The sequence below is a fragment of the Octopus bimaculoides genome, chromosome 9 (genome assembly GCF_001194135.2).
Source record: "Octopus bimaculoides isolate UCB-OBI-ISO-001 chromosome 9, ASM119413v2, whole genome shotgun sequence".
Classification (NCBI taxonomy): domain Eukaryota; kingdom Metazoa; phylum Mollusca; class Cephalopoda; order Octopoda; family Octopodidae; genus Octopus; species Octopus bimaculoides.
Window position 1 is genome coordinate 95,840,945 of NC_068989.1, and position 25,801 is coordinate 95,866,745.

The 25,801-nt window shown below is 35.6% G+C and overlaps 2 protein-coding genes across 3 annotated transcripts in view; one reads left to right on the forward strand and one right to left on the reverse strand.

Annotated features, from left to right (window-relative positions):
* The window catches only part of LOC106874473 (ribitol-5-phosphate xylosyltransferase 1), a 427,968-nt gene extending 423,838 nt beyond the window's left edge, over positions 1–4,130 (reverse strand). Inside the window, exon 1 of one of the 2 annotated variants that reach the window (XM_052970898.1) lies at positions 2,483–4,130. In XM_052970898.1, the coding sequence (XP_052826858.1) occupies positions 2,483–2,621 (139 nt within the window). In that variant the 5' untranslated portion in view covers positions 2,622–4,130. The remainder of the gene's footprint in view (positions 1–2,482) is intronic. The other variant, XM_052970897.1, reaches the window with a different exon arrangement.
* A 411-nt stretch (positions 4,131–4,541) lies between these two features.
* The window catches only part of LOC106876489 (tRNA (guanine(6)-N2)-methyltransferase THUMP3), a 1,024,452-nt gene continuing 1,003,192 nt past the window's right edge, over positions 4,542–25,801 (forward strand). The window contains exon 1 of the mRNA XM_052970899.1: positions 4,542–5,653. Within this exon, the coding sequence (XP_052826859.1) occupies positions 5,453–5,653 (201 nt within the window). The 5' untranslated portion in view covers positions 4,542–5,452. The remainder of the gene's footprint in view (positions 5,654–25,801) is intronic.

The window sequence follows — 25,801 nt, forward strand, 5'->3', positions numbered from 1 at the left end:
ATATATATATATATATATATATATATATATATGGGGAGATTAAAAATTGAGCTGATGATGTTAACGCCTTTGCTTAGAGCAATAAGGGAAGTAAATGGCTCCAGATCGAAATAAAGTAGCAACCATTAAACAACAGCATTCAGTTAAGTATCCACTCATTATGATGTGATCGCTCGCCATGTGTTTTAAATTAAATAGATTTATTACAGAAGTAGAAGCTTTCAGACTGAAAGTAAAATGTTACTGTGACTGATATTACACACACGCATAGAAATATGTATTTGGTGTGTATAGAATGAGTGCGTGTGTAGATAGATTTAAATGAAACAAGAGTCAAAGCCGGTTCGGAGTCAACAGGTGGTGGTTGGTAGGTATTATAATGCAAACAGAAAAAGAAATAATAGTAACTTGATGGCAACAGGCGAAGTTCAATAACCACAAATAAATGAAACTAGGACCAAGTGTTACAATAACCCATGTGCCTTCTTCAAATCTGCGGTTGGAAGTAAGTTGAATCAGGCCCCGACCGGCAAAACTTTGATGGCACTCCAAACTCTCTCTCTCACACACACCTGCACACGTGTGTGTGACACACATTATTGTGGGTGTGTACATACATAACTTCATGTAAGTATTGTAAATCCTAGTACACACTGTATTTGACATTTTTCAAAAGTGATACACTGTTCCTCATTGTTTCAATTACATAATCATAGCACCAACTACCTGTTGAGTTGTTGTGCATTAAATGATTAAATATTTCACAAGTGCGTCAAGTCTGATAATCAAGATACATGTGTGTGTGTGTGTATGACAGACTGTCTGCGTGTGTGTGTGTGTACATGATACAGTATGATATTAGGAATATTTATTTACCCATGGGCCACGCTGTACTGATACTATAGTTTATGTATATATAGTATATATGAAGACATGCATATATAAGCTTTCTCTCTCTCTCTCTCTCTCTCTCTATAATATATATATATATATATATATATATATAGGGAGAGAGAGATGACATCCTCACACGTCGTTTGGCGTTAACGATAAACATTTTAGAAGTGGAAGATTAATGGTGAATCCCACAGAAACATTAGTTTCACATAATAAAAATAAACAATAAATAAACAGACAAGAATTTAGCCCGAATCTACCATTAAAAACAAGAAGTGGAGAGTGAGAAAATGCTTCGAATTATTCGTCTTCAATTTCATTGCAAACTTTGTAACAAGACACGAAGTGGATGTAAGGAAGGAATGGTGTTACAGAAAGCCTTTCGGTTTCCATAGATTCTTCGAATATTTCAGCTTATTTCTCAATAATACATTCACATATGCAATATACATATATGCAACATACATACATACACACACACACATATATATAGATTACTTGATGATGACTAGAAAACTAGTACGCAATAATACTTATAGAGTGGAGTATATTTGTATATTGAATGATTAATTTGCCAGAGTTTGGTGTAGAGTTGGGTCCAGGTTCTGAGGGATCGGAATCGTCTGTGTATACATAGACAAACACATATGTACACTCACATCAATGTTTTTTCTATGTATATATATGTGCGTACATGTGTGTATACGCACTCATACTACATATACACATTACACGGAGGTTTATTTCACGACAACAGACAACATTGTTGTTGCAGTTAAAAACTAAACTTTGCATGAATTCTCGATCTGTCTGCTGTTTTCTGTGTTAAACACTTGCATACGTGTGTATTTTGTAAACTACAATTCTTTTAATGGATCAGCTACAACCAATTGTCACTCATATTATTATTATGATACCCGTTTGTGTTGTTATGAGTTGTGTAAATAAAAACAGTGCCAAGTTTTCCGCTGCTGACGACACACCTCGACATGGTGCAAGAAAGAGACACACACAGACACACACACGCGGATTTAAGGAATGTGCTTCCAATAAAATGCATCAATATTTGCTGAAAAACACATGGTTTTTCTCCAAAATGTTGCGAAACAAATTATGGTGTGTGTCTATATATGAATGGAGCTAATGTCATATGAAAATAATATATTTTATGCAACAAATGTCATCCTAGAAGATGTGACATCAGATTTATAATCATGTCATAAATGTAGTTATTATATATGCCATATACTCATGTCATATATATATACACATACATATATAGGCGATCGCCCATATATATATTATATTATATCGTGTGTGGTGCAGGTATTTACTTGCCATTTGTTCAGCAACAAACTTTATCCTTGTTTGGAGACAAAAATGTAAGGATCACATAAAAGTTAAGAAAGGGATTGTTTAAAATAAGACATAGACTAATCGATGAATGTGCCGGGGTTTTATTTCAGTGAAAAAATTCCTGTTTAAATACAATAAATATTTTATAAACAGATTGTAAAGATGGACAAGTGCGTTGTGTGCGATGATGTATAGATATTAGATATATAGATGTGTGTGGTTTGCCTACCTGCCAACTGTTGAACCCTGGCGTAATCTTCTCGACTTCGTGCCAGTCTCCTCCTCACAAGTAAATATCCCGTGTAACACGTAAGTAGGAAGTAAGCACCAAGAATAGAGTAAACAACTTTCCTGAACGATACCCTCATAGTGTCGCCATCCCCAGACGAAATTAGTGTCGTCTGCTTTACTTTCAAGTGTTTCTTTCGATGCCAAAATTATTAAAGATTTTTTTATACTCTGTATAGAATTTAGGTTTGGATCATTATGACATTAAATTTGCTCCATTCACATCCTGGAAATTTTGGTTTTGAAAAAAAAAGAAAAGATTTAAAAAGCTGAGTAAGAAATAAAATAAAAGCAATGTTCGGCTTTCTCCGTCTTTGTTACGATTCGTCCCCCGACTCAACTGATTCCTTCCTTCCTTCTGTAACACATAAACCTCTTTCTAAACTATAATAATAATAATTTCAGACACACTGAAAGCTTGTTTTTGATCTCTCAGCTTTTTTTTTCTTTCTTTTCACACATAACACATATGCTTGTAATACTATCGGTTCCAGTTCAATAAATACAAATGCAAATCGTTGACGTTTTTCTTTCTTTTTCTTTCTTTCAGAGATGACACCAATATAAAGCTATAGCATCATCACGACTACGACTACTATCACTGTTGTTGTTGTTGTTGTTGTTAACGCAATTATTTTTCCTTTTGAATCCTTGCAAGGATTTTTTTTTTCTTTTAAAACAAGCGATCTATCTCGTAAGCAGTTGCCGGTACTTGCTGAATGTGTGTCTGTGTACGTATGTATAGTATGTGTGTGTGTGTGTGAATGTGTATACTAGATATATAATTTACATGCAACACTTAAATATAGAATGCAATATACACCTTTAGCATTATTTATATACGTGTGTGTGAATGTATGTATGTATGTATTATATCGATTTCTTTGATGATAACGTTTGCTTTTCAGCAATGTTGTTTAGTTAGATGTTGTTGTGAAGTGTTGGTGGTAATAGTGGTACCCCCAAATTGTGGTATTGGTGCTAATGTTGCTGGTGATAGTGGTGGTATCCCTCACTCCCGTGACACAGGTCCCCAGCAGCTCCAATAAAGAAAATAATCCTTTAAAAAAAAAGGAAATATACAAAGCTTATATGATCCGCTTACATTTGCATGCTTACACCAAAAGTGTGTAATAAGTCGTCAGAGGGGGGAATGTTGTATTGTAGGCCGTGTATAGTTTAGTCGTGCAATCGCTTATTATTATTGTTGTATATATCATATATGAATATATATATTGTTGTTGTTATATATATATACATATATATATATATTGTAAATAGTCACAACTACTATCCTCCCTCTCACGGTTTTGACTGCTTGGCCGTCGTCGTCACAATTACTCTGGTTTGTCTTGCAACCGCCACCATGTCACTTGGAAGACCTGGATGGAAAAAACTCTGTCTTTCTCTCCCACTTTCTCTCTCTCTCTGTTATTTATCTCTAACCAAACAGGAGATCGCAGTATACTCAACTACCCCGACTGCTACTGCAACCACACTTTTCAGCTTTGCTTTTTACTTTCCTCTCTCTCTCTCTCTCTCTCACGATACCGTCAACAAATTAGCTTTTCCTGTTCCAGTCCCGCCACCTCCTCTACCACCACCACCACCATCATTATGTTTCGGTTCTACATTTCACTTTACCTCCTACTCTTCTATCACTCTTTCTCTGTCATTCTCATTACCTCCTACTCTTTTATGACTCTTTTCCTTTCAACTCTTTCTCTCTCTTTCTTTTTACCTCCTACTCTTTTATCACTCTCTCATTTCCTCCTTCTCTCTATCGCTCTCTTTTACTCCCTCACTCGCTTATTCAATTACTCACTTCTTCAATAAATTAACTCCTCTCTGTATTTACTATCCTCTCCCTCTTTATATAAAACATATTAACTCTCTCTTCTCCTCCTCCCCTTCCTATCAGTAATGTCAACATCAAATTCACTCCTCACCCTCTCTCTTCTTTCATTACATCTCCATCATTCTCCCCCACCCCCATCGTTTTCATTCATATTTACAGTTGAGTTATTGCTTCTCTAAACTGTTGACTAAATTCTCCTTTTCTTCTCTCTATTTCGAAGGCTCGTTTGCTAGTTTGTTGAAGTGGATGAATACCCATAAATAAGTATCACCCAACATTTTTTTCCAAAGATCGCCACCGATTTTAATCAATTTATACTTTCATATAAATCCCACCTACTCAAAAACCAAAAAACTGTATTTTCATACATGATCAGTTATAAAATAGAATACTTTTCTTTTTAATTTTTATGTGTAATCTTGCCCTTTCTGAAATTTTTGTTTTCTTTTTTAAAATTCAAAAGTTGCTACATTAAATGTTAACATTAACTTTGTTTTTTCATATGCATGATTTTGAGTTAAGTTTGTTTTTTTTAATGTTGATATTTGTAATAGCATTTGTGTATGACAGTATGTAAATACTTATGTATCATCAACTCTTCTGAATTAATTACATAAGGCATGCATTTCTAATATTTTTTTCTTTATTTTCACAAGACTAGTTTTAAAAAATAAAAGATCAGTGCTTCATAAATGTAAAGGAATTTATTCCATAAAAACTACGGGAAAACAACATAATTCACTTTTTGGAAAACGACTGGTGAGATTGTTCAGTTTCATATCTATTTTCTATTCTTTCACTCCATAAATTTACAAAAAAGTATGCTCAATATTGACAATCATTTTTTTATTGTTAGAAGTAATCATTCTATTTGTTTATCAAATGACTTTTGACAAGATTGAATTCATTTTCTGTGTTAATATTTTAATAGAACTGATTAGAATTAGTTGTTGTTGTTGTTTTCACTCACTTTCAAAAAGCTGAGAATGGGAAATCCCGTCTCTCAAATGACGTTGTCACGTGACCCTACAAACGAGAGTACAACACTATAAAATGGCGACCCCCATGAGTAGTCATGCTGTTTCTATGTTGACTGATAAAGACGCCGACGAATGGTGTCAAGTACAATGCACCGTGTGTACCGGCTTCGAAAAAGTGGCCAGTGAGGAAGCCAAAGAAGTATTAGGTGTAGAAAAGGTTCGTGTCGGCCACGGACACATAGTGATACGCTTGCCCGTAAAGAACACGTCCAAGGTAAGCGCCATTGCAGCTGTTTTGGCAACAATTTGTTTTACTAAAACTTCCTCTAACACTTCCATAAGATACTACTCATTATTCTTGCCTTTTTCAGAAGTACCCCTAAATGGAATAAAAATGTTGCAATGTATTTATTTATTAATTTATTTCTCTTTCTCTGCCGTTTCCTCTAACACTTCGTTTAAACGTTGTTTGTTTACAAACATTCGACTATCGATCGAGTTACACCTCTCATATTTCTGTCACGTTTAAAATGGATTAAAGAACGATAAAATTATCGTCGCTACTTCATTAGCATTTTTTTTTCTTTTATTGACTGTCAGAAAAATAAAGAATAAAATTTTATTTCAGCGTGATTTTGAACTCTGAACGTAAGGGGTTAACTAATTACTGAGTTTCGCCCTACGTCCTAACTTTTCTAGTAACCTACTGTTAGGGAACAAGCATTGTTAAGTTGAGGCAGCTGACAGCTCCCACTCGTAGTGTCTTCATGCACCTGAAGGGATAGTAAAAAAAAAAAAAAAAGTAAATTATGTTTACACTTGTGTGTCGCGAGTTAAAATTTTTGTCAAGAACTTATCTTAAAACGAAAGAGGAAGTGTCACTGTGGTGAGCTGCTAGCAATAAAATCCTCTTCAGGCCGCACCCAACCTATCGTGGTATGCTTGTCACTTTGGCAAGTATCGTTATGGTTACGGTTAGGGACGGAATTCCCTAACCGTAACCCTAAACCCTTCAAAAGAAATCGCACTCTCTGTCTCTTTCGGGTTTACGACGTCGTTTCCCTCTTTTCCTCCAACACTTTTTACGGAAAAGGCCGACATTTCGTAGTGGTATTGAAAGATCACCCAAGTATCTTCTACGGGAGCTGAAAGAAGCCTGCCGTGTATATGTGTGTGTGCGTTTGCCCCTGTAAGCTAGCAGTTCGACGAAAGAGACTGAAAGAATAAGTACTGGAGTTGATTCATTCTTCAAGTTGGTCTCCTAGCCTGGCTGCAGGCTGATGGCAAACAAGCACTGGGTCCAAAAGGACCAGTGCAGTTTTCTCTTTGCTACTGTTTAGACAGGGAAGAGCAGGTCACATGCCTGTTTCACATTTTTCTCAGGAGCTGCCATTCACTGGTGCATGAAAATGAAGAACATATCCTCAAACCAGATATCTGGCTTGCTTCCATGCAACAGGGCATTCTGGCTAGGCCTATGGTTTGTGGCTACTACTAAAAGCACCCATGAACCAGGTGGTGGTATAAAACTGACCACCACTTAAGTCTATAACCCCAAAATTCCATCACAAAATGCGCTGTAACCAATTCCTTGCTGCTTCTTTCTAACAATTTCATCAATCCACTGGTCTGTAAAGTTGGCATTAGTCAGTTTTGAACTTGAAGTGCAGAGAGCTGGAACAAATCCCGCAAGGCATTTTGTCCTGTGCTCTAATGACTCTGCTAATTTACTGCCTCTGAGCTAAACAGCATCGTCATCATTTAACGTACCTTTATTCCTAAAAGTATGTCTAAATCTATTAAAATTAGGCTAAATAAAGTAATTGATAAGACTGATGAAAACTCCAAAATCCAAGTTGATTAAAAAATAACTTGGAGACCTAGAATGGGAATGAGTCCTTTTGTTGGTACAGCTACAACTGCTCTGAAAATTGGTAGAGAATATTATGATTATCTGGGTGGAAAATGGTCACCAATCAGGCAATTACAAATTAGCATGTGAATTTCCCAGGGAAGCCTTCTGCATGAAAGGCGTAGTTAAGTGTAAATATAGCAAGCCAAATAGGTATAAATAACCAATTAAAATGAATTAGACAGTTAAATAGAAGTTAACATAATGTAGTCAACTAGAAAAATATTTAATCAAAATTTCACCTGAAATGGAGTGAAGATCATTAGTTTTAATTATAATTTATCAAGAAAGAAATGGAAGATAATTCTAAAATCAAAATTAGATGCATTGGAGTGAGGGTGAACTGCATGTTTGTTCAATATATATAACAATGCTGGACACGTTTTAGCTTTAGGAAGCTTATGATGACAGCAGGAAACTTTGTGAGCTGGACAAGGTATCACAGTCATCAGTTTAGTTCTTAATGGACTAAAAATTGCAATCCCATTGAAATTTTTAGCTTTGTCAAACATAACTTCTCTCACACATCTGAGAAGCTTGATGAAGTCCACTCTGTTCATTCTGTTAAGTGGTTTTTATTAGAAAGGGCATCCAACTGTGAAAACTATGCCAAGCCAGAAGGAAAGGAACAGAGACATCATAAGGTAGAGTTACAACCTTTTATAGTTCCAATGTCTTGTCCTGTTTCTCAAGCAATTATATCACACTACTTCATTTAGTCTAACTTGGGAAATGCTGCATTTTGATTTCGCAATTTTAAATTGTGAGCAAAAGAAATACTATTTAGTTTGATACAAATACACAATAACACCAGCAACATCAATACTTCATACTATCATTCAAAATTGGTGTAAAATGAAAAATCTAGATGCATAAGAGAGAATGGAGGGGAGGGGAAACATCATGGGTGGGTTGTGGGGTGAAGGCATGGATCTTACTTTGTTGGGCAAATTTTTTTTATATCTATATACTATGTGAAGTTCAATCTTGCTTGCAGTGTTACACAGCCAAACTGGTGCATAATGGGAAAATACTCTGAAAGTAAAGTGCCCCATAAATGTGAATACAAACAGAATAAAACAAGTTTCTCGTAAATTGGACCAGTAGTTACTGGGATATTTGGGGTTTTGGGGGTATGAATACCCAAAACGATGCGTTCGACGTGTCTCACCTCCAAAGATTTGGCTGCTATTTCTTACACGCCATGCTACCACGAACAGCTATTTGCAATAAAGGAACCAAAATACCCGTTACGTGGTAGCAGAGCATGCAAGAAATAGCAGCCAAATCTTTCCTTTTCTGAGGAAAGGAGCCCAATTTACATGTGATTTTGATGTCATATTTGTTGAAAGCTTACGAAATAACGTGCAAAAGAAGAAGAAAAAACCCACGCAACAAAACTCCATTGCAGCAGCTGGCAAATATTCCCTTTGATTGGAAGGCTAGTCCATTGCAGCAGCTGGCCAATATTCCCCTTATCAGAAGACTAGTCCATTGCTGCAGCTGGCCAGTGTTCCCTTTGATCAGAAGGCTAGTTCATTGCAGGAGCTGGCCAATATTTCCCTTGTCCAGGAGGCTAGTCCATTGGAGGGTCACCCATTTACCTCTGAATTGACTGGAGCAGTATGAAAATGCTTTATCTCAAGAACACATGCCACTCAGTTCGGGAATTAAGACCCTGTTCTTTAGATATTGAGTGCAACACTCTGACCACAAGGCCACACACATACATTATTTATAAAACGTGCTTTTCAAAAAATGTCTCAGAAAGTTTGCCTCTTTCCTATAAGCACTAAGTGTTTATAAGGTCCAGTATTACTGGTATGGAATGGTTCAAGACCTGGATAACCAAAATTGAAGTACATCTTAAGTTTGTGCTCCTTATAAGTTATCAAATATGGTATATATTTACAATATCCACCCACACACACATGCATGCTATCTAGAAGATTTCACTGACCAGACATTGGTTAGTGGAAAATACTTTCTTAAAGAGATTCACTGTGGAATCTAACCCAGAAGCACAGGGTTGTAATGCAGTAACACTGCCCCTTTCCCTCTCTCTCCTTCAAGGCTATCGCTGTGCTCATTGCATAATTTTGAAGTGAAAATCTCAAGTTAAAGACTGGAAACATTATATAAACAAGCAGCAGGTCATAATTTCATGTTATTCGAGTCTCATTATCTCCATTATACTCAAGGTGTTATTTATCTTGTCTGCATTTAGTCATGAAAAAAATAGATTGAGAGTGATGTCTAGGTTTTGGCAATAAAGCACAAACATTACAGAAGCAACCACACATTTTTATAATTAAAAATTCAGTTTATGTAAAAATATCTCATCAGCAGAATTATTATTTCACAGCTTCCAGATGAGAAGAAAACTGATTCATTTTGCCATATGTTTCTAATAGTCTGCTTTTATAAGTCTACTCTGAATTAATAAGGAAAACTACTCAGCAGTGAATAAATCCAGGAGAGTTTGTTGCATTTGGTTGATGGGATGATTAGGGAGAGTATATGTTTTGAATTGTCATCCACTCATACAACTACAGCTCAAGAAATTATCCCCTTCTATTCCTCCTATCATACAAACGTTTACTGTCCAATTTTCCTTGCTTGCAGGGATCTCACAGAATTTGAGACAGATTTTCTTTGGCTGGATGCCCTTCCTGAGCACCAACCCTAACCTTTTCCCATGCCTGGTATATACCCCCGCCACCATATCTACTGGATATGTTTTTATGAAAGATTGGAATCTATGTATTTGTATACGCTTGTACACACGTGTGTGTGCAAATAAACATTTTATATAGGCGCATGCACATACAGTGTGTTCCATTAATAGGTTTAATCAGCCTAGGGCTGTAGCAGAAGACACCCAAGATGCCACATAGTGGAATGGGATCAAAAACCATGTGGCTGGAATCAAGCTTCTTAGCCACTCTGCCATATAAAAGGAAAATTAATAAAATCCCCAGATTGGATTGTCTTGTGAACTTCAATTGCCTGCCATATACTACACCCACCCACAGTTATTAGACTTAGTTACTAAATGCTGTTTTATTAATTCTGAAGGCAGCCACATTAGGTTCCAACATGTAATAACTCATTCATTTTTGTAAATAACTATTTTAGAACTTTGAAGTTGTATGGTTTTACTCTGTGGAATTGGTTTATAACTCGGGTCTTCGTTGGGATTATTGATCATCACTTTAGACTTTCACTGATGCCATTGTCATAACAATACAACTTGAGTAGGTAATTATTTATTACCATGATGATTTAGTAACTTTTTTTTTTCTTCATCTCGACGCATCGACAGCTTTCTAAAACAAAACAAAACTTCATATTAAAAAACACATGAAAATATAAGATAGCATAGATGCAGGCTTGGTTAAGAAGCTTGCTTTGCATGGTATCTTGAGCAAGTATCTTCTAGTATAGCCCTGGGCTGATCAGAGACTTGTGAATGGATTTGGTTGACAGAAACTCATTATATATATAAACACACACAAAGACTTCTTTCGGTTTCCATCTACCAAATCTACTCATACAATGACTTTGATTGGCCTGGGGCTATACGAGAAGACACCCAAGGTGCTATGGAAGCTTCTTAGCCCCACAGCCATTAGATTGACAGCAAAGTTGGTGTGTCTGGAGAAATGATTGTTAACTTTTTTCCCCCTTCTGAGTTCAAATTCTGCTCAACTCTGTTCAGTTTCCTGTTCCTCTGAGTCAATGAAATGAATACCGACCATCCAAGTACCAGGTTACTCTAATTTGCTCATCTGTTTGATCGAGACCTTTAAAGGAAGCAGGAGTGTTCTACTGGATGCTGCTTCCTATCATTAACCCTTGTTTCGAAAGTGCCAAGCATCTGATTGTAATGTCAACAAAAGATTTAAACATCATATCACCATTTCATTCAGCCAAATTCCTAGATGTGAATGTCATTATAAGACTAAGATTTCTTAAAGATGCAAACAGGGTGGAAGGAAATTCAAATTTCATAGCTATTAATTTGATAGATGTCCCATAATGTTGAGGAGGTGTTGTTATCTATCTGAAGAATTAGACAACTATATTTTAAACACTTCACTAGGCTAATCAATTGTTTGGTAACACATAATGGTGAGCTCACCTGTCCTGTCTTAAGCCTCCAATTCTGATAGGCAATTAAACAGATGATATAATAGAATCTAGACTTTATTAGATTCTTTCAATAGCAATTTCATAGAAAATAAATCTTACTTTGACTTTAAAATAGCGTGCTTTGTCTTGGAAATTGTATTTTTGTCTGTAACCCATTATATAAAGAAACAATAAATAAATAATAATTAGACATAAAGCAGAAGTTAAGCTGCCAGCAATACAAGTTTGCATTGTTGTTGGTTTCACTTCCTGGTTAAAGTTATTTCACTTCACTTATGTTATTAATGCTGCCTCATGGAGCCCTTTAAAAATGTGCAACCATTTGTCTCTATGAGAAAAACCTCTCTATGGTTGTACAGCTTGCAAGAAATAAAAGCTAAATTTCCTCAAATCCTATTAAAAGGTATTCTTATTAAAAAGGAAGGATGCATATGACAATGCATTCTTAGACATATATAAACATAAGATGGTTACCACTTGAATACCTTTGATCTCAGGCCTTCCCTATCATGGTTTGGGTATATGATTGTCTCAGATTATTTGAGTGTTGTCAGCTTCTGTATGTGATGATGTCATGGATCAACTGGTTGGAACCATTTCAACTCTATCCCTGTTGAATACCAGCATAATTACAAGTAAGTTCATCAGGTCTCCCCTCGTGCTAAATCGTCATTAGGAGCCATTACAAATACTTGGATGGTGTGACTCAGTGGTTACGATGTTGCATTCGTGGTTGCTAAGGGCACGGGGCTCATTTCTCAGACCAGGCAGCACGCATTCTTCAGCAAAGCTCTTCATTTCTTGTTGCTTCAGTACGCCCAGCTGAAAATATGTTTCGGTAGCTTCTGGGGATTAACCTTGCAGCTGCCTGGCTTCCCATTCAGGGACAGGGCTTGGAGTTTCATTCTGAAAAAACACATCACTCGGTTCATTAGATGACATCCTCCTCCATGCAGAAACCTCACATCAACTGCAGATCATGATGATATCTGCACACCCAGAGGCTAGCAGTAGATGTCAGTGAAGTACATGTGGTCTGAAAATGTAGCACAAGGCTGTATGTGTTGAGAAGCTGTGAAATTGAGATGAGTGGGTCTAGTAATGGACAGACAGTAAATGTATGCCGAAATCTCCTGCAAAGTAAGAACAGAATGAAATGCATTAATATTACTTCACCCTTTAACATTTAAGCCAGCCATATCCAGCCCAAATAGTCTACCTGTTTTATGTTCAAATTGACCAGATCCAGCTTCTCACACATAACCTACAATGTTATTGTAAAGATACACAATTGTCTCTTTGAAATCTTGAAACTATGAGATAATGCAATATTTATTCAAAACAACGTTACTGAATAAGCATTGCATTTGACAGAATAATCTATAATCTAAAATGCTAACGGATTAAAGCTTTAGCTTTCAGATGGGTTCCAGGCACAGCTGGACAAGACCCTATATGCCAGTCTCTTCAATCGTACCCCCTTACATCCACTCTTATATGCAAGACAGGGATTATAATGAAGAAGGGAAAACAGGGAATAACTCTGACTCTGAAGCTTATGGAAAGATCCATGCCTGGAATAGTGTTGTGGATCCATATCGGAAATGAGCTTATTTAAGCAAAGTGGAAAACCGAAAGCACATGGTCTGCTCAGCCGAACATGTAACAAGGTTTACGGACAAGTAATGAACTTGAGCAGTTGTTGAGTGATATCCAAGAAATCAGATCAGACATTCATGATGACTGGAAGACAGTATAGTTAAATATTTCAGGTTCAAATGGAGAAGAATGGAAGCATATTGTAACCAGCACTGTATAGGGACATCTGATGATCTAATCAAGAAAGAAATCCTGAAGATTAACAGAGCACTAATATACCAGAATCAATTCAACAATATTTCATAATAGACACAGGTAAATAATAATGTGGTCAAAAAGTTTGCTTCACAACTTTTAGGTCAGTCCCATGACAATTCTTTGATCAATTATGTTTGATGGAAACTGCAGAAGTTTGTCCTATATATTCTTTCATTATTTTAGCTTTTTGATGCTATCATGGGGAAACAAATAAAAATTATCGAGGCATTGTTTGTGTAGTCAAATACCCTTCCTATTGTTAACCCTTACCTATTTTCAAGTAAAGGGGTTTTCATTTTTGAAAGGTGCAGAAATAGAAGAGTTTCTTGATAGAGAAATCGAAACCTTACTGTCCACAGCTCGGTCCTTTTTTTCATACCAAGTACAGTGCATAAGCATTCACACATACATAATCAAACACAAATGATGGGCTTTATACAGTTTCTGTTTACCGAATTCAGTACCAAGATATTGGTCAGGCAGCATCTATAGTGGAAGATACTTGCCCAAGAAGCCTCCCATTGGAACAACTTAATCCGAAACCTGTTGTTGAGAAGCAAACTTTTAAGCTATGCACCTCTGCCAATGACTATATGCCACACAACCTTACCTGCATGCGTGCACACACGTGTGTGTGTGTCTTCTGACCATTTGGCAAATGCTGTTCTCATAACTTAGCAGTTTGGTTATAAACAACTGGTAGAATAAGTAAGACTAAGTGCAGGGACCAATTTAGAATATATAAAACCTCCAGCATGGTCGCAATCCATTGACTAAACCCATTAAAAAATAATGCACTCCTTTTGCACATCTAAACTGCATGTTTTGTAGAAAAAGAAGAAAATGTCTAATTGTAACAGAATTCCATTTGCCGAAGGCTTACTAAAATATTCCTTTTCTTTAAAATTCTTCAGATTTTTCAATATATGTAATTTACGAGAAAGGGGGAAACTAATGTGATATATATCGGCTGATATCTGGCAGGTGATGAATGATCAGTGTCTGTTGGCTTTAATTTACGATTTTCATTTGTAAACCAATATGTACAAAGGAATTAGAATTTGTTTTATATTACCCACTAGATTACACTAGAAAACCTCATTTTCCTTGTCTTGTTATCATCATCATTTAATGTCGTTTTCTTCATTTTCCTTGTCTTGTTATCATCATTTAATGTCCGTTTTCCATTTTGAATTGTTTTTAGAATAAGTTTATGAAGTGACATTGATATGGCTTATGTTTTCTCTCCCATTCTCTGTCGGTATTTCTCTTTGTCTGACTCATTTTATTGGACAGCTTTGCAGGTTAGAACATTAGCTTAAATGGTTCAGTCTTTTTATAGGCAGAGTCCTTTCCTAACACTTTTGCCCTACGTATATATAAATCATTAACAAATGAATAAATAAGTAAAAGATTTACATCAACACAATGGAATCAAATAGTATTTAGAATCAAGACATTATCTTGGGTAAGTAAGAAGTTTAACAATAAAATTAATTCTTGGATTTTCTTCTCTTTAAATAAAAATACAATCTGGAAACTAATTTTTTAAAACAGCAATTTGAAATAAAAAATTTTTTTTTCTTTAATGTTTATTAGTTTTTTTGTTGTCTTTTTTTCCTTTTTTGACGCAGGATTAGCAAACTGTTGAAGGTGTGTTTTGCATTTGAAAATTTCTTTAACACACTTCTAACAAGGATAAAATTGTAGTGACAATATAATGCTGAATTTCCTAATAGATGAGAAAAATATGAAAATGGTAGCTACAGGGGTTGGTCATGTCAGTGCTGGTCAATGTCCTGGATGTTGTTGTTTCTTTAATTATCAACATCTTCACTTGTCTGAAATATTCTCTTCTCTTTTGATGGTGGGTTCCTTTCATTCTCCCCACATCTTCCAGTTCATTACATTTGTATCATTATTATCAATGTCTTTAATGTGACTCTGAAATATAACAGCTAGAATTAGTTTACATTTGTATGTGTAAGGGTCAAATTTAGACTCCAAGAAACTGAAGATCTGCCCTTCAACAATTGTAATACCTAGTGGTTTGGCAAAAGAGACAGGTAGAAGTCTCAAGTTTAAAAAAAACAACATGGTTTCAATTCATTCAGCTAAAATTCTTCGAGGTCGTGCCCCAGCATGGCCACAGATGACTGAAACAAAGTAAAATAGATGCAGGCATGGCTGGGTGGTTGTAAAACTTGCTTTACAACTGTTGGTTTCAGTCCTGTGTGACACATTGTCAAGTGTCTTTTATTATAGCCCTGTGTCAACCAATGTCTTATGAGTGAATTTGGTTGATGGGAAATGTGGAAGCCCATCATGTGTGTGAGGTCACACTGCTCGATAACTGGTGTTGGTTAGTTTGTGTCCCTGTCACTTAGCAGTTCAGGAAAAGAAACCAATAGAAGTACTGGCATTGATTTGACTAAACCTTTGCATGTGGTGTCTCACAATGGCCAGTCCAATGACTATATGCGTAAAAGGCAAAATGTAAGAGTAAGAGTGTAGAGAGTAGGAGAGTAAGAGTGAGAGAGGGGGGAGTACGTGAGAGAGAGGAGAGAAAGAGTAGGGGTGAAGAGAAGTATGAAGAGAGGTGAAGAGACATACAAAGAAGTAGGAGTCGGAGCAGGAGGTGGGGGAGGGGAGAGATGGGTGGGGGAGAGAGACAGGAGGAGGGGGTTAGATGAAGAGTGGAGGGGAGTTGAGCCCATGTGGCGCGAAGATAGAAGATTAATCCCTGTTCACGGCGCAAACGGGAGTCCGGATGGCCCCTGTGCATGGACAATCCATATATAAAAATCTCAGAAAATATTCACAACAAAATAACAAAGGTCATATTAGAAATGCAATTGACCCTGTGTAGCTTGTTGCCAAGAAATGCTGAAGTCTTGCATTATTTGCCTTATTGCAAACCTCACAGATGATAATTTTCAGTTTGTTAATTGTGTCTTTTTTTTTTTTTTTCCAGTTGTATATAGTGTGGATTTCTTATAAGTTATTTTTCTGTGACTATTTCCCTATATTACAACACCAACAGTCCAGAGCCAGAGTAATTGATTGAGTGATATGGTTGGCAAAGGAATACATGGTGGTATGTAGTGAAAGCTGTAGAAGTGCCCACCTAATAATTTGGCCATCTGTTCCCATTACCTTGGAGTAGTTTTCATCCAAGTTTCATGAGTTGGTACTTTATAACATCATCATCATCATCATCATTTAACGTCCGCTTTCCATGCTAGCAAGGTAGTAAAAAATTTGTATTATTAGCTGTGAAAAAAATATGCTTCATACAACTAAATCATCACACACAGACACACACACACACAAGTGTTGCCACCTCAGCTATTCATCACATGCTTACTGTTTTACTGACTACTATGACTCTTTATACTCCTAGCTACACATCAATTCATCTTCTGTGATCCCCTCTCTACCTTCTTTTCTCTTGGTCTTGTGGCTCTGCTTGAACTGAAACCTCGTAACGGTATAATGAGGTCTCCTTTATCTTGCAGGGTTCACGACAACCTTACTCGTGCTGGTGCCACAATAAGATGCATCCTGTAAAGTGGTTAAATAAGTAGACAATACAGGGTTGAAAGGATCCTTTAGTCTTATCAAAGATATGGCAACTTCTATAATGCTGCTCCATGGTAAAATGCACACAGTGAACCCTATCAATTGGTTGATGTTAGGAAGGACATCAAACTGTAGAAATCCTGCTAAAATCTCAAGTCAAAGATGGTTCCCTACCATGTAGGAGGGCATTAACTGCGTGTCAGAGTGAACTTCTACCATGATGATGCATCCAACCCATACAGGCATGGGAAGCAGATGTGTAACATTAATGGTGATGATGATGATATAAATTGTTCAGCTGTAAAATGGGAAGTTCTACCAATGGCTGGAGGTGAACTGTTCACCTCTGAACTCGAAGTGCAATTTTCTTTTGATTTGTTGCTTTGAATTCCTAAATAAAATAATCATTTGCTTTGACTAGACATGAGGTCAACAACTCTATAAAGTTGATACATAATTAATTGAATCAATTTTAGTAAATCAAAGATCAATATTGATTGCATTTGTTTCTTATGACTCAGAATGGTTTCATAGTTCTTCACATTCAGCATCTTTGCATGTGTTGTCAGGATTGTTCCCATTTCTAAGAATTCAAACTTAAGAGATGGGTACCAGCTCTGTTCATTACTTCCATCAAGTGGGGAAGAAGACATAATGAAAACGACACACTAACTGCAAGATGTATTGAGAGAGAAATAGTAATGGGATGGCTGCGAAAGAAGTCTTCTCTCCTTGGAGAACATTTTTATAAAGGCAACACTTTTATGCCTTCCATAAAAGCTGCACTGGGGCCCAACAGGATGGGGTTGTCCTAGATGGCACAAATTCTGGCTGTGTCACTATGATGTAAAATCTTATAGCAACTATATGTTACTGCTGAAAGAGTCGGTAAGTGATGGCTGTTCATATCTAAAGCTGAAAGAATCCATCTAAAAATAAACAATTGTGTTTTTAGCTGTGACGCTTCATCTTTTGGAGAACAAAAAGGTCCTAAGATTTATGACTAAATTATGTGGTCTTCTTTAAAAGAAAAAAAAAAAAACACTGAGTTTGCTGAAGGTAGATTTACTACTTTAATCTACACAATCTCTGCTTGTTGATCAAGAAACTCATAAGAACTCCCTGATTAGAAACTCATAAGGAACTCCCTGATTAGAGGCAGAATCGTTAGCACGCCGGACGAAATGCTTAGCGGTATTTCGTCTGCCGTTACATTCTGAGTTCAAATACCGCCAATGTCGACTTTGCCTTTCATCCTTTCGGGGTCAATAAATTAAGTACAAGTTACGCACTGGGGTCAATGCAATCGACTTAATCCCTTTGTCTGTCCTTGTTTGTCACCTCTATGTTTAGCCCCTTGTGGGCAATAAAGAAATAAGAAACACCCTTATTAGCTGTTATTATAATTTAACATCCATTTTTCCATGCTTGCATGGGCTCCTGTTGCCAACCCTCACCTGTTTCCAAACAAGGGAATCTCCTCTCATACTGAGGCACGTTTTTCTTGCAAGACTGGAAATAAACAACATTGCCACAATGTTGATGATGCTTGCCAACAACAATCATGTGATGCCTAGACAAGGGTACTTAAATACACACATGCATATAATTGCCGTGTATATAAATATAAATGTGTCTTTACACACACACACACTTCTTTGAGTTTTTGTCTATCAAATTCCGTCACAAAGCATTGCATTAGTTGGCCCAGGGCTTTACCAGAAGACACTTGCCCAAGGTGTCAAGTCATGGGACTGAACCCCACACTACAAGGCTGGTTAAAGCAAGCTTCTTAACCACAGAGCCATACCTGTTAAATTTAATTATTTCAACATGGTGAATTAAAAGTGAAAAAGAAAGGAAAGGTATTTTATTCATAGTAAAGTAGTAATTTTTTTTTCTTTTTTGTTGGAGATACCATATTAAATGGTGAAAGAAAAGGAGCTGTTGTAATTTTGAACAAACTGGTTGGCATTAAAATCTTGTCATTGGAGAACTATAATTGCAATTGTTCTTTTACTTCCAGCATCTGTTGCTTATGAAAATAATCTTAGATGCTGGAACTGTTGTGATAAGCACAGTAACAGCAGCAAGAAACCAGTCAAATTCTCCTGGCACTTAAATACTAATGATCGTAAGTTTTTGTAGAACATGATTTTTAGAATTTTGTTTCTCAAGTAAATTAGAACATCAACAACAAAATGGAAATATTTTGATTAGCAATCTCTGATTAATGTTAATTTATTCAAGTGTTTGATGTGTATTAAACTTGGGGAAAAAAAAAAATTCCAAGTTTTTCTTTTTTTTTTTCTTTTTCCTGTTAAGCTGGTAGTTTCCACCTGATAAGATTGCTAAATGAAGTTAATTTATCAAATGATAGCTAGGAGAATAGACAACAAAATATCAGCTTATGTCAAATGAAGCAATACTTTTTTTTTTTTCTAAGTCGACTAAGAAAATATTAGTTTTAGTTGAAAGGAGGGACATGCCCCTGGATAAGTATTGAATTATGCAAGGAGTTACACTGGCTACAGCTATAGATATTAATTTTGAAACATAACAATCAAGTGATTTCTTCCTATTCATTATAAAAAGAAAAACTAATTCTTTTCTTGTTTCAGTCATTGGACTGTGGCCTTGCTGGAGCACTGCCTTTACAGATTTTATCCTTCAAATCAACCCCTTATTTAGAGTCTGGTAGTCATCTATCAGTGTCTTTTTTGCCAGATTGCTAAGTTATGGGGACAAACTAATAGCAGTTGTCGAGCAGTAAGACACACACACACACAGATGTATGTACACCTGCATTTGTGCATGTACATGCAGAAACATATGACAGAGCAGCCAGTTTTTACCACATTCACTCACAGCACACTGGTTGTCGTCAGTCTATGGGTGAAAATACTTGTTCAAGGTACTGCTCACTAGGATTGAACCTGAACTAGAGTGGTTGCAAAGAGAACTTCTCAACCATACAGCCCATATATATGCTTAATGCATGAAATTTGGTGTATAATTTAGTAAATTGTTTTATTCAGGCACAATTTCCTCATATTTTTCACCTTCAAGTGTGTGTGTGTATTCACAATGGATTTCCGTACAGTTTCTATCTCCCCAATTAGCTGGAATGGAAGAGTAGAGAATGTCAACTGTGGTTCGAATTAAGTTAAAATCACCTTGAAATGGAATGTAATAAATAAATAACCTGCAAAATTGAAAAAGTTTCATTGATGTGTTGTATTGTATGAGATAAACATAGTAAAGAGCATAAAATGGAAGCATTACTCTCAGATGTTTTTATTTCTTGTGAGGGAAAAATAAAGAATTTTAACTGTTTGATTGTCTTAGAGCATTTATATATATGCATAGTGAAACCAGTTCGGAAGTCCATTTGTGGCTGAATGAGCATTTTGGGTGAATTTCCAGATCGATGAGGCTGGATGGAAGATGATCAATCTTGATACTGTTAAAAAATTATGCACTCAAGAATAGTTGATTAAGAGACTTTAAGAGAATAATGATCTTAATATTTGTGATTACACCGTTGTGTCGACGCCCCCTGGCGAAGAAGTAGGGTTTTTTGACACTTCTTGACCTGCCCACTCTGCCCACCATGTGTATTAAGTCATCACACGCATGCTGAACATATTCAACACCCTTTTTATGAACTGGATGTCCTACTCACTGAATTAATGTCCAAAGTGGCTGAGTGTTCCATAGATACTTGTAACATTAATTTAAAAAAAAAAACCATCAACATCCTTGTTTAGAGTTCTTTAGAAAAGAAGTCATTACGTCTCAAACTGAATAAAGGTTTAACTTGCATTTAATCCTATTCACAAAGTCGTTTAACATAAAAAAAAGGTTGGATCAGCATGACACAGTGTGCACTTATAACCCAGTTTAATTTTATTCCTGTGTGTGTGTGTGTGTGTGTAAGTAAATCTTTTTATTGTTTGAATATGTCTACATGTTATCTCATGGTGATTAAACCTTGCGTAGACAATTTACTTTAATGCCTACTGAACTTCTCTGCAAGTTCACACACATGCTATAAATCTCAAAGTACTCAATACTCTGAGCTACTTCTCATATTAGCTTACCTTAAACCACCTCTGTTCCAATGATAAAATTTCTAATTTTAAAGTTTCCATATTCAAATTGGAATCTTTTGTCATATTTTTATGTGCAAACCTTTTGCTAAGTTATAAACTAAATAACTTTAATGATGAAGTTGTCTTACCTAATCCTTCCAAATCCTTGATTATATTCAAAAGCAATTGAAATATATAGACTGTGTATTTCATTGGAAATATGCTAACGAAGGAGATAACTTCAGAAACAAAGTTTATGATTCTTTCCTCTGTATTTTTTTCTCCCTTCCTCTCAGTAATTGAAAGTTTAGAATGAAATTGATATTTTCAATGGAAAACTTAAATGGTAAAATTCCATTGTGTATATGTAGAGATGTGGTGTGTAATATATATATATATATATATATTGATTTATACTGTTTTGTTGGCTATAAATAATCTTATATGTAAAGCAAACAACCAAACCTGCTTTAAATTCACCTTTTAAGAATTCTACCTGTTAACAAAACCAACACATTTGAGTAATGTAGTTTATTTGAAGTGTTGTGAAACGATAGAGTTAAAAGTGATTGGGGAAGCCTTCACAATGCACTCAGAAATAAAAGTGTGATAAGAATATTGAAAAAGTAAAAAAACACAGATTTCTTTTTTATTCTTATGGGTATTTTTGGGGTTTTTTGCTATAAAAAGCCTTAATCTGCACAGGCGAAAATGCTGTTCCACTTTTCTCTGTTCGTCATTAAGGTTTTCTTTATTGCCAGAATATTGAAATATATAAGGTAAAAGTATAAATGTTTGATTTTATTTTTTCCCTTCTTTATTTCATATTTGCATTGTTGTGCCTTTTCAATAACTTCTAACCAAGCCATTAATAATTTAAAATTAAAAAAAAAAAATCCATAAACATGCTTGTTTAGAGTTCTTTAGAAAAAATGTTATTGTTGCATCTCAAACTGAATAAAGGTTTAACTTGCTTTTAATCCTATTCACACAGTCGTTTAACATTAAAAAAGAAATTCCATTCTGGGATGTGTCGTTCGATATTCTTTCACTTGCTTAATCTTTGAACTGCAGCTAATCTTGTGCCCCAGCCTTCAAGGGGTGTACTCGATTGTATCAACCTCAGCAATTATTACAGTTCTCTCTATTTGTCAAATAGCTAAGTTACCTTTTTGATATAAAGCGATCCAGCTTGACCTACTAGATGAACTGGTCTACATAAACATAGGCACAAATATATCCTCGTCATTTCTGTTTTACATCTACTTTCCATACTGGTATGGTTTAGATGAATCATCCTGGTCCACATCTGACCTTATTTGGAGTTACTGAATTACTTTCCACTAGACAATTTGAATAATCCTGTTTAAACTTTCTGGTGTGTGTATGAGAGAGAAAAGAGAGCTTTGTAGGTTGATGCAGGCATGGCTGAGTGGCTTAGAAGCTTGCATTATAATCCAGACATCTCGGGTTCGATCCTATTGTATATTGTATGACATGTTGAGAGAATGCCTTTCACCCTAGTCTTGGTTCAACATAGGACTTGAGAGAGAAATTAGGCAGAAACTCTGTGTAGATGTAAACATTTATAAATGTATTTATGTCTGTATATATCTCTATCTTCACACAGTTTCTGTCTACAAAATCTCACTGCCAAGGCTTTGGTCAGCCTGCAATGCTCCAGTAGAAGACAATTACCCAAGCTATTGCATAGCAAGATTGAACCTGGATCTACGGGCTTGTTAAACACACTGCTATGCCCATCCCTATATAGATTTTCAGTTTAGTGCCATTGTCTAAGATGTATCTCTGGTTGATGGAACTAAACGTTAACCACAACAACGAATCATAGCTGGAAGGATTGTTGTTTGTTCTCCAAAAAAACATCAGTTATCTCCTCCTTATTTTATGGAGACATTTGAAGACTACTAAAACTCATTCAATAGTTTGTGAGCAAAACTGACTAATGTGATTCATGGTATGTCAAAAAATCAGCTAAAAAATGTATTTCTAGAACTTGAGAATCACATCAAAGTCTGTCATTTATTTTGTGACAGATTAATTTTGCCGTTCTTTGTACATTGTGCAATTTAATATTGCACAAGGACTTTGTAATGGTTCTTTGACTGTTTACATAAAATGGATCTTGGTCAAAATTTTTGAGCATGGGGTTTCAGTTGTTTGATCAACTGAACTACCAGCCTCATTGAATTAGCATGTAAGTGGCTGAGTATACCATAAACACTCTCTGATGAAATCAACACAATGTAACAAGATTGGTACACTCTACCTGACAGTTCCATCCAGTTCTGACCAGGAGTGAGTTAACCTGAGGGTATTGAAAATATCATTTGACCCTTTATGCCATGTTCTGGTATTGAACCCAGAATCTCATAATAGGAAAGCAAATCTCTTAACCATTCAGCTTTGGTTGCACACGTATGCACATGTGCGTTTGCTTGCTCACTCCTACTATGGCTGAATGGATGGCAAGATTTAAGAAGTCTTTTAGTTTGAGCCACAAATTTCTGTGTATGTCTCTGTCTGTCAGTCCACACCAGGGAGTTGTTCCTTGAGTCCATTGCTGTTAGTTCACTTGGAAAATATCATTTTTTGCAGGTAGACTCCAACTGCAAGAATAACTAAAAATTTAGATGAAGGGAATGATATAATTACTCTTTACTTATTTCAACCCATCACTCCCTCTGGAGCATAAGCCATCAACAACTTTTCTCCACCATTCTCAAGTTTCTGCCATCTTGTAGTAGAGACCTGGCTGTGTAAAGCAACCGACTGAACAGAAGCCACTGCATCATGTTTCCCTGAAGAGAGGCCTTTCTCTCTCAGGTCTTGTTTGGTTTTGATTTGCCATCAATGCTTCTATAACTTTGCTTTTTCTAGGTAAGTGTATTGCCCCTAGGCAAAGCCATTGTTATCTCTGGGAAGAGGGGATCCATATTAGTCTGGCCTCTATCCTTTGACCTGTCCAGCATGGAGGTGGGTGCTACCAGGAGCTTGCACTCTGCCGTTGTGGCTCTCAGGGTCACTGAGACATAGAAGCCACCACATCACAAGAACCAGACCTTGTGGCAGATGAGATACAGTGATTTAAATCAACTTCAGATATATTCTAAAAGAGATGGATGGGCAAGGTTGGAATGTCTCTGATCGTAAGTTTGCTCGATCAGGCTCCAGCAACAACAGTTTATTGTTTACCAAGTTTTCTGCCAAATAAATAAATATTAAACAATGCAATCCTCGTTATCTCTAAGAAACCAGAATTGTCTTTTAATTGTGAGTCTTATTCGGTCAAGGTTGACCTGGGACTAAACTACTGCTACAACAACAACAACATGTAATACCACAATGATAATCCAGTTTCAATTGTTAAAGTAAATACTTGCCATCATAGGTAAACTGACGTAACTGTTAAATGGCCCAGGTAGAGAAAACAACAACAAACCTACTGTTTCGGAGCTTAGTCATAAGACTGAAACACATTTAACATTTTGCACACGAGAATAAGTGTGTAACCTCTGTGTCTGTGTGTCTACGTACATAGACACTTATTGCACAGAATTTATCATTTCACTCTATTTGAAATCCTTTTTCATTTGATATTGGATTTTTTTTTTCAATATGTGATATGCATTTTATTAGATTATTCTGAAAAGCCAAATAAATAATAATAGAATGAATAAAAATAATATTAGAATAAATAAAATAAAGATAATATAAATAAATACAAAATGAAATAAATAATGCTTTCTATTGAAATCTGACTTCTCGTAATTCAACAAAGTAAAAAAAAAAACAAAGAAAAAAAGAAGGTAAATTTTTATAGTGAGATTTTACTAACCTCTACCATTTGATATAGTTTCCAAATAAATTAATACCACGATTGATAATGGATTACATAAATAAATAAAACTGTCTTTTTGTTATTTGCATTTTATTTTGAATAATTCTTTTGATTAGTAGATGAGCAATGCTTTGTTTAGATATAGTAACTTTGAAAATATTGTTAATAAAATACAAATGATTGGAAATTGTTTCATCTTCTATTTAAAAACTTTAGAAATTGAATCTGTAATTGTACATCTTTAATGAATACAAAATAATCAAATTTGTATAAGTTCCTGTAGTCACAACATACTTTTGGCTCTATTTTCCTAGTTTTAAAATATGTCATTGTTGCAGATTAGCTCTGGTTGTGAGGACAGGATTAAAATCAAGCTATTTTCGACCATCCTGTCTTTGTATTACATTGTCTAATGTGTCATTAACTTTTTGTTTTTGTTTTTTGAGTGGTCAGTTGGGTGCGATTTGTGGGAGCTCTCACTTTTAATTCTAGGTGGTCTTGTGATAGTGTACAGGACCCCTTATTGGTCTGTACTTTAAATATATACCATGGGTACATATTGCTGGAGTAATAAATTCATATTTCATTAGCTAATGAAGCTCATGTCTAAATTGGGCCTTAGAAAGGTTTTTAATGTAGATGAATGCTAATAGGGAAATTTTTAATATTTTCAATATTAGAAATTTATTTTACTATATTTACACAGAAAATTTATGCTTTTAGATTTTTAATGCCCATCTTGGCATTCTTAATTGCAGCTTTCCAACAAGCCAAACACTAGTTCACTGTATTTCCGATAGTGTGAGAGAGAGGGAGACAATAATGTGTCTATAACTCAATGCAGAACAAATATCATTGGGGACTTAGTTCAAAAAGTGTTCTTTTCTTTTTTTTTTCCAGTTTTCTTTACATGTGTGTATATATATATATATATATATATATATATATATATATATATAT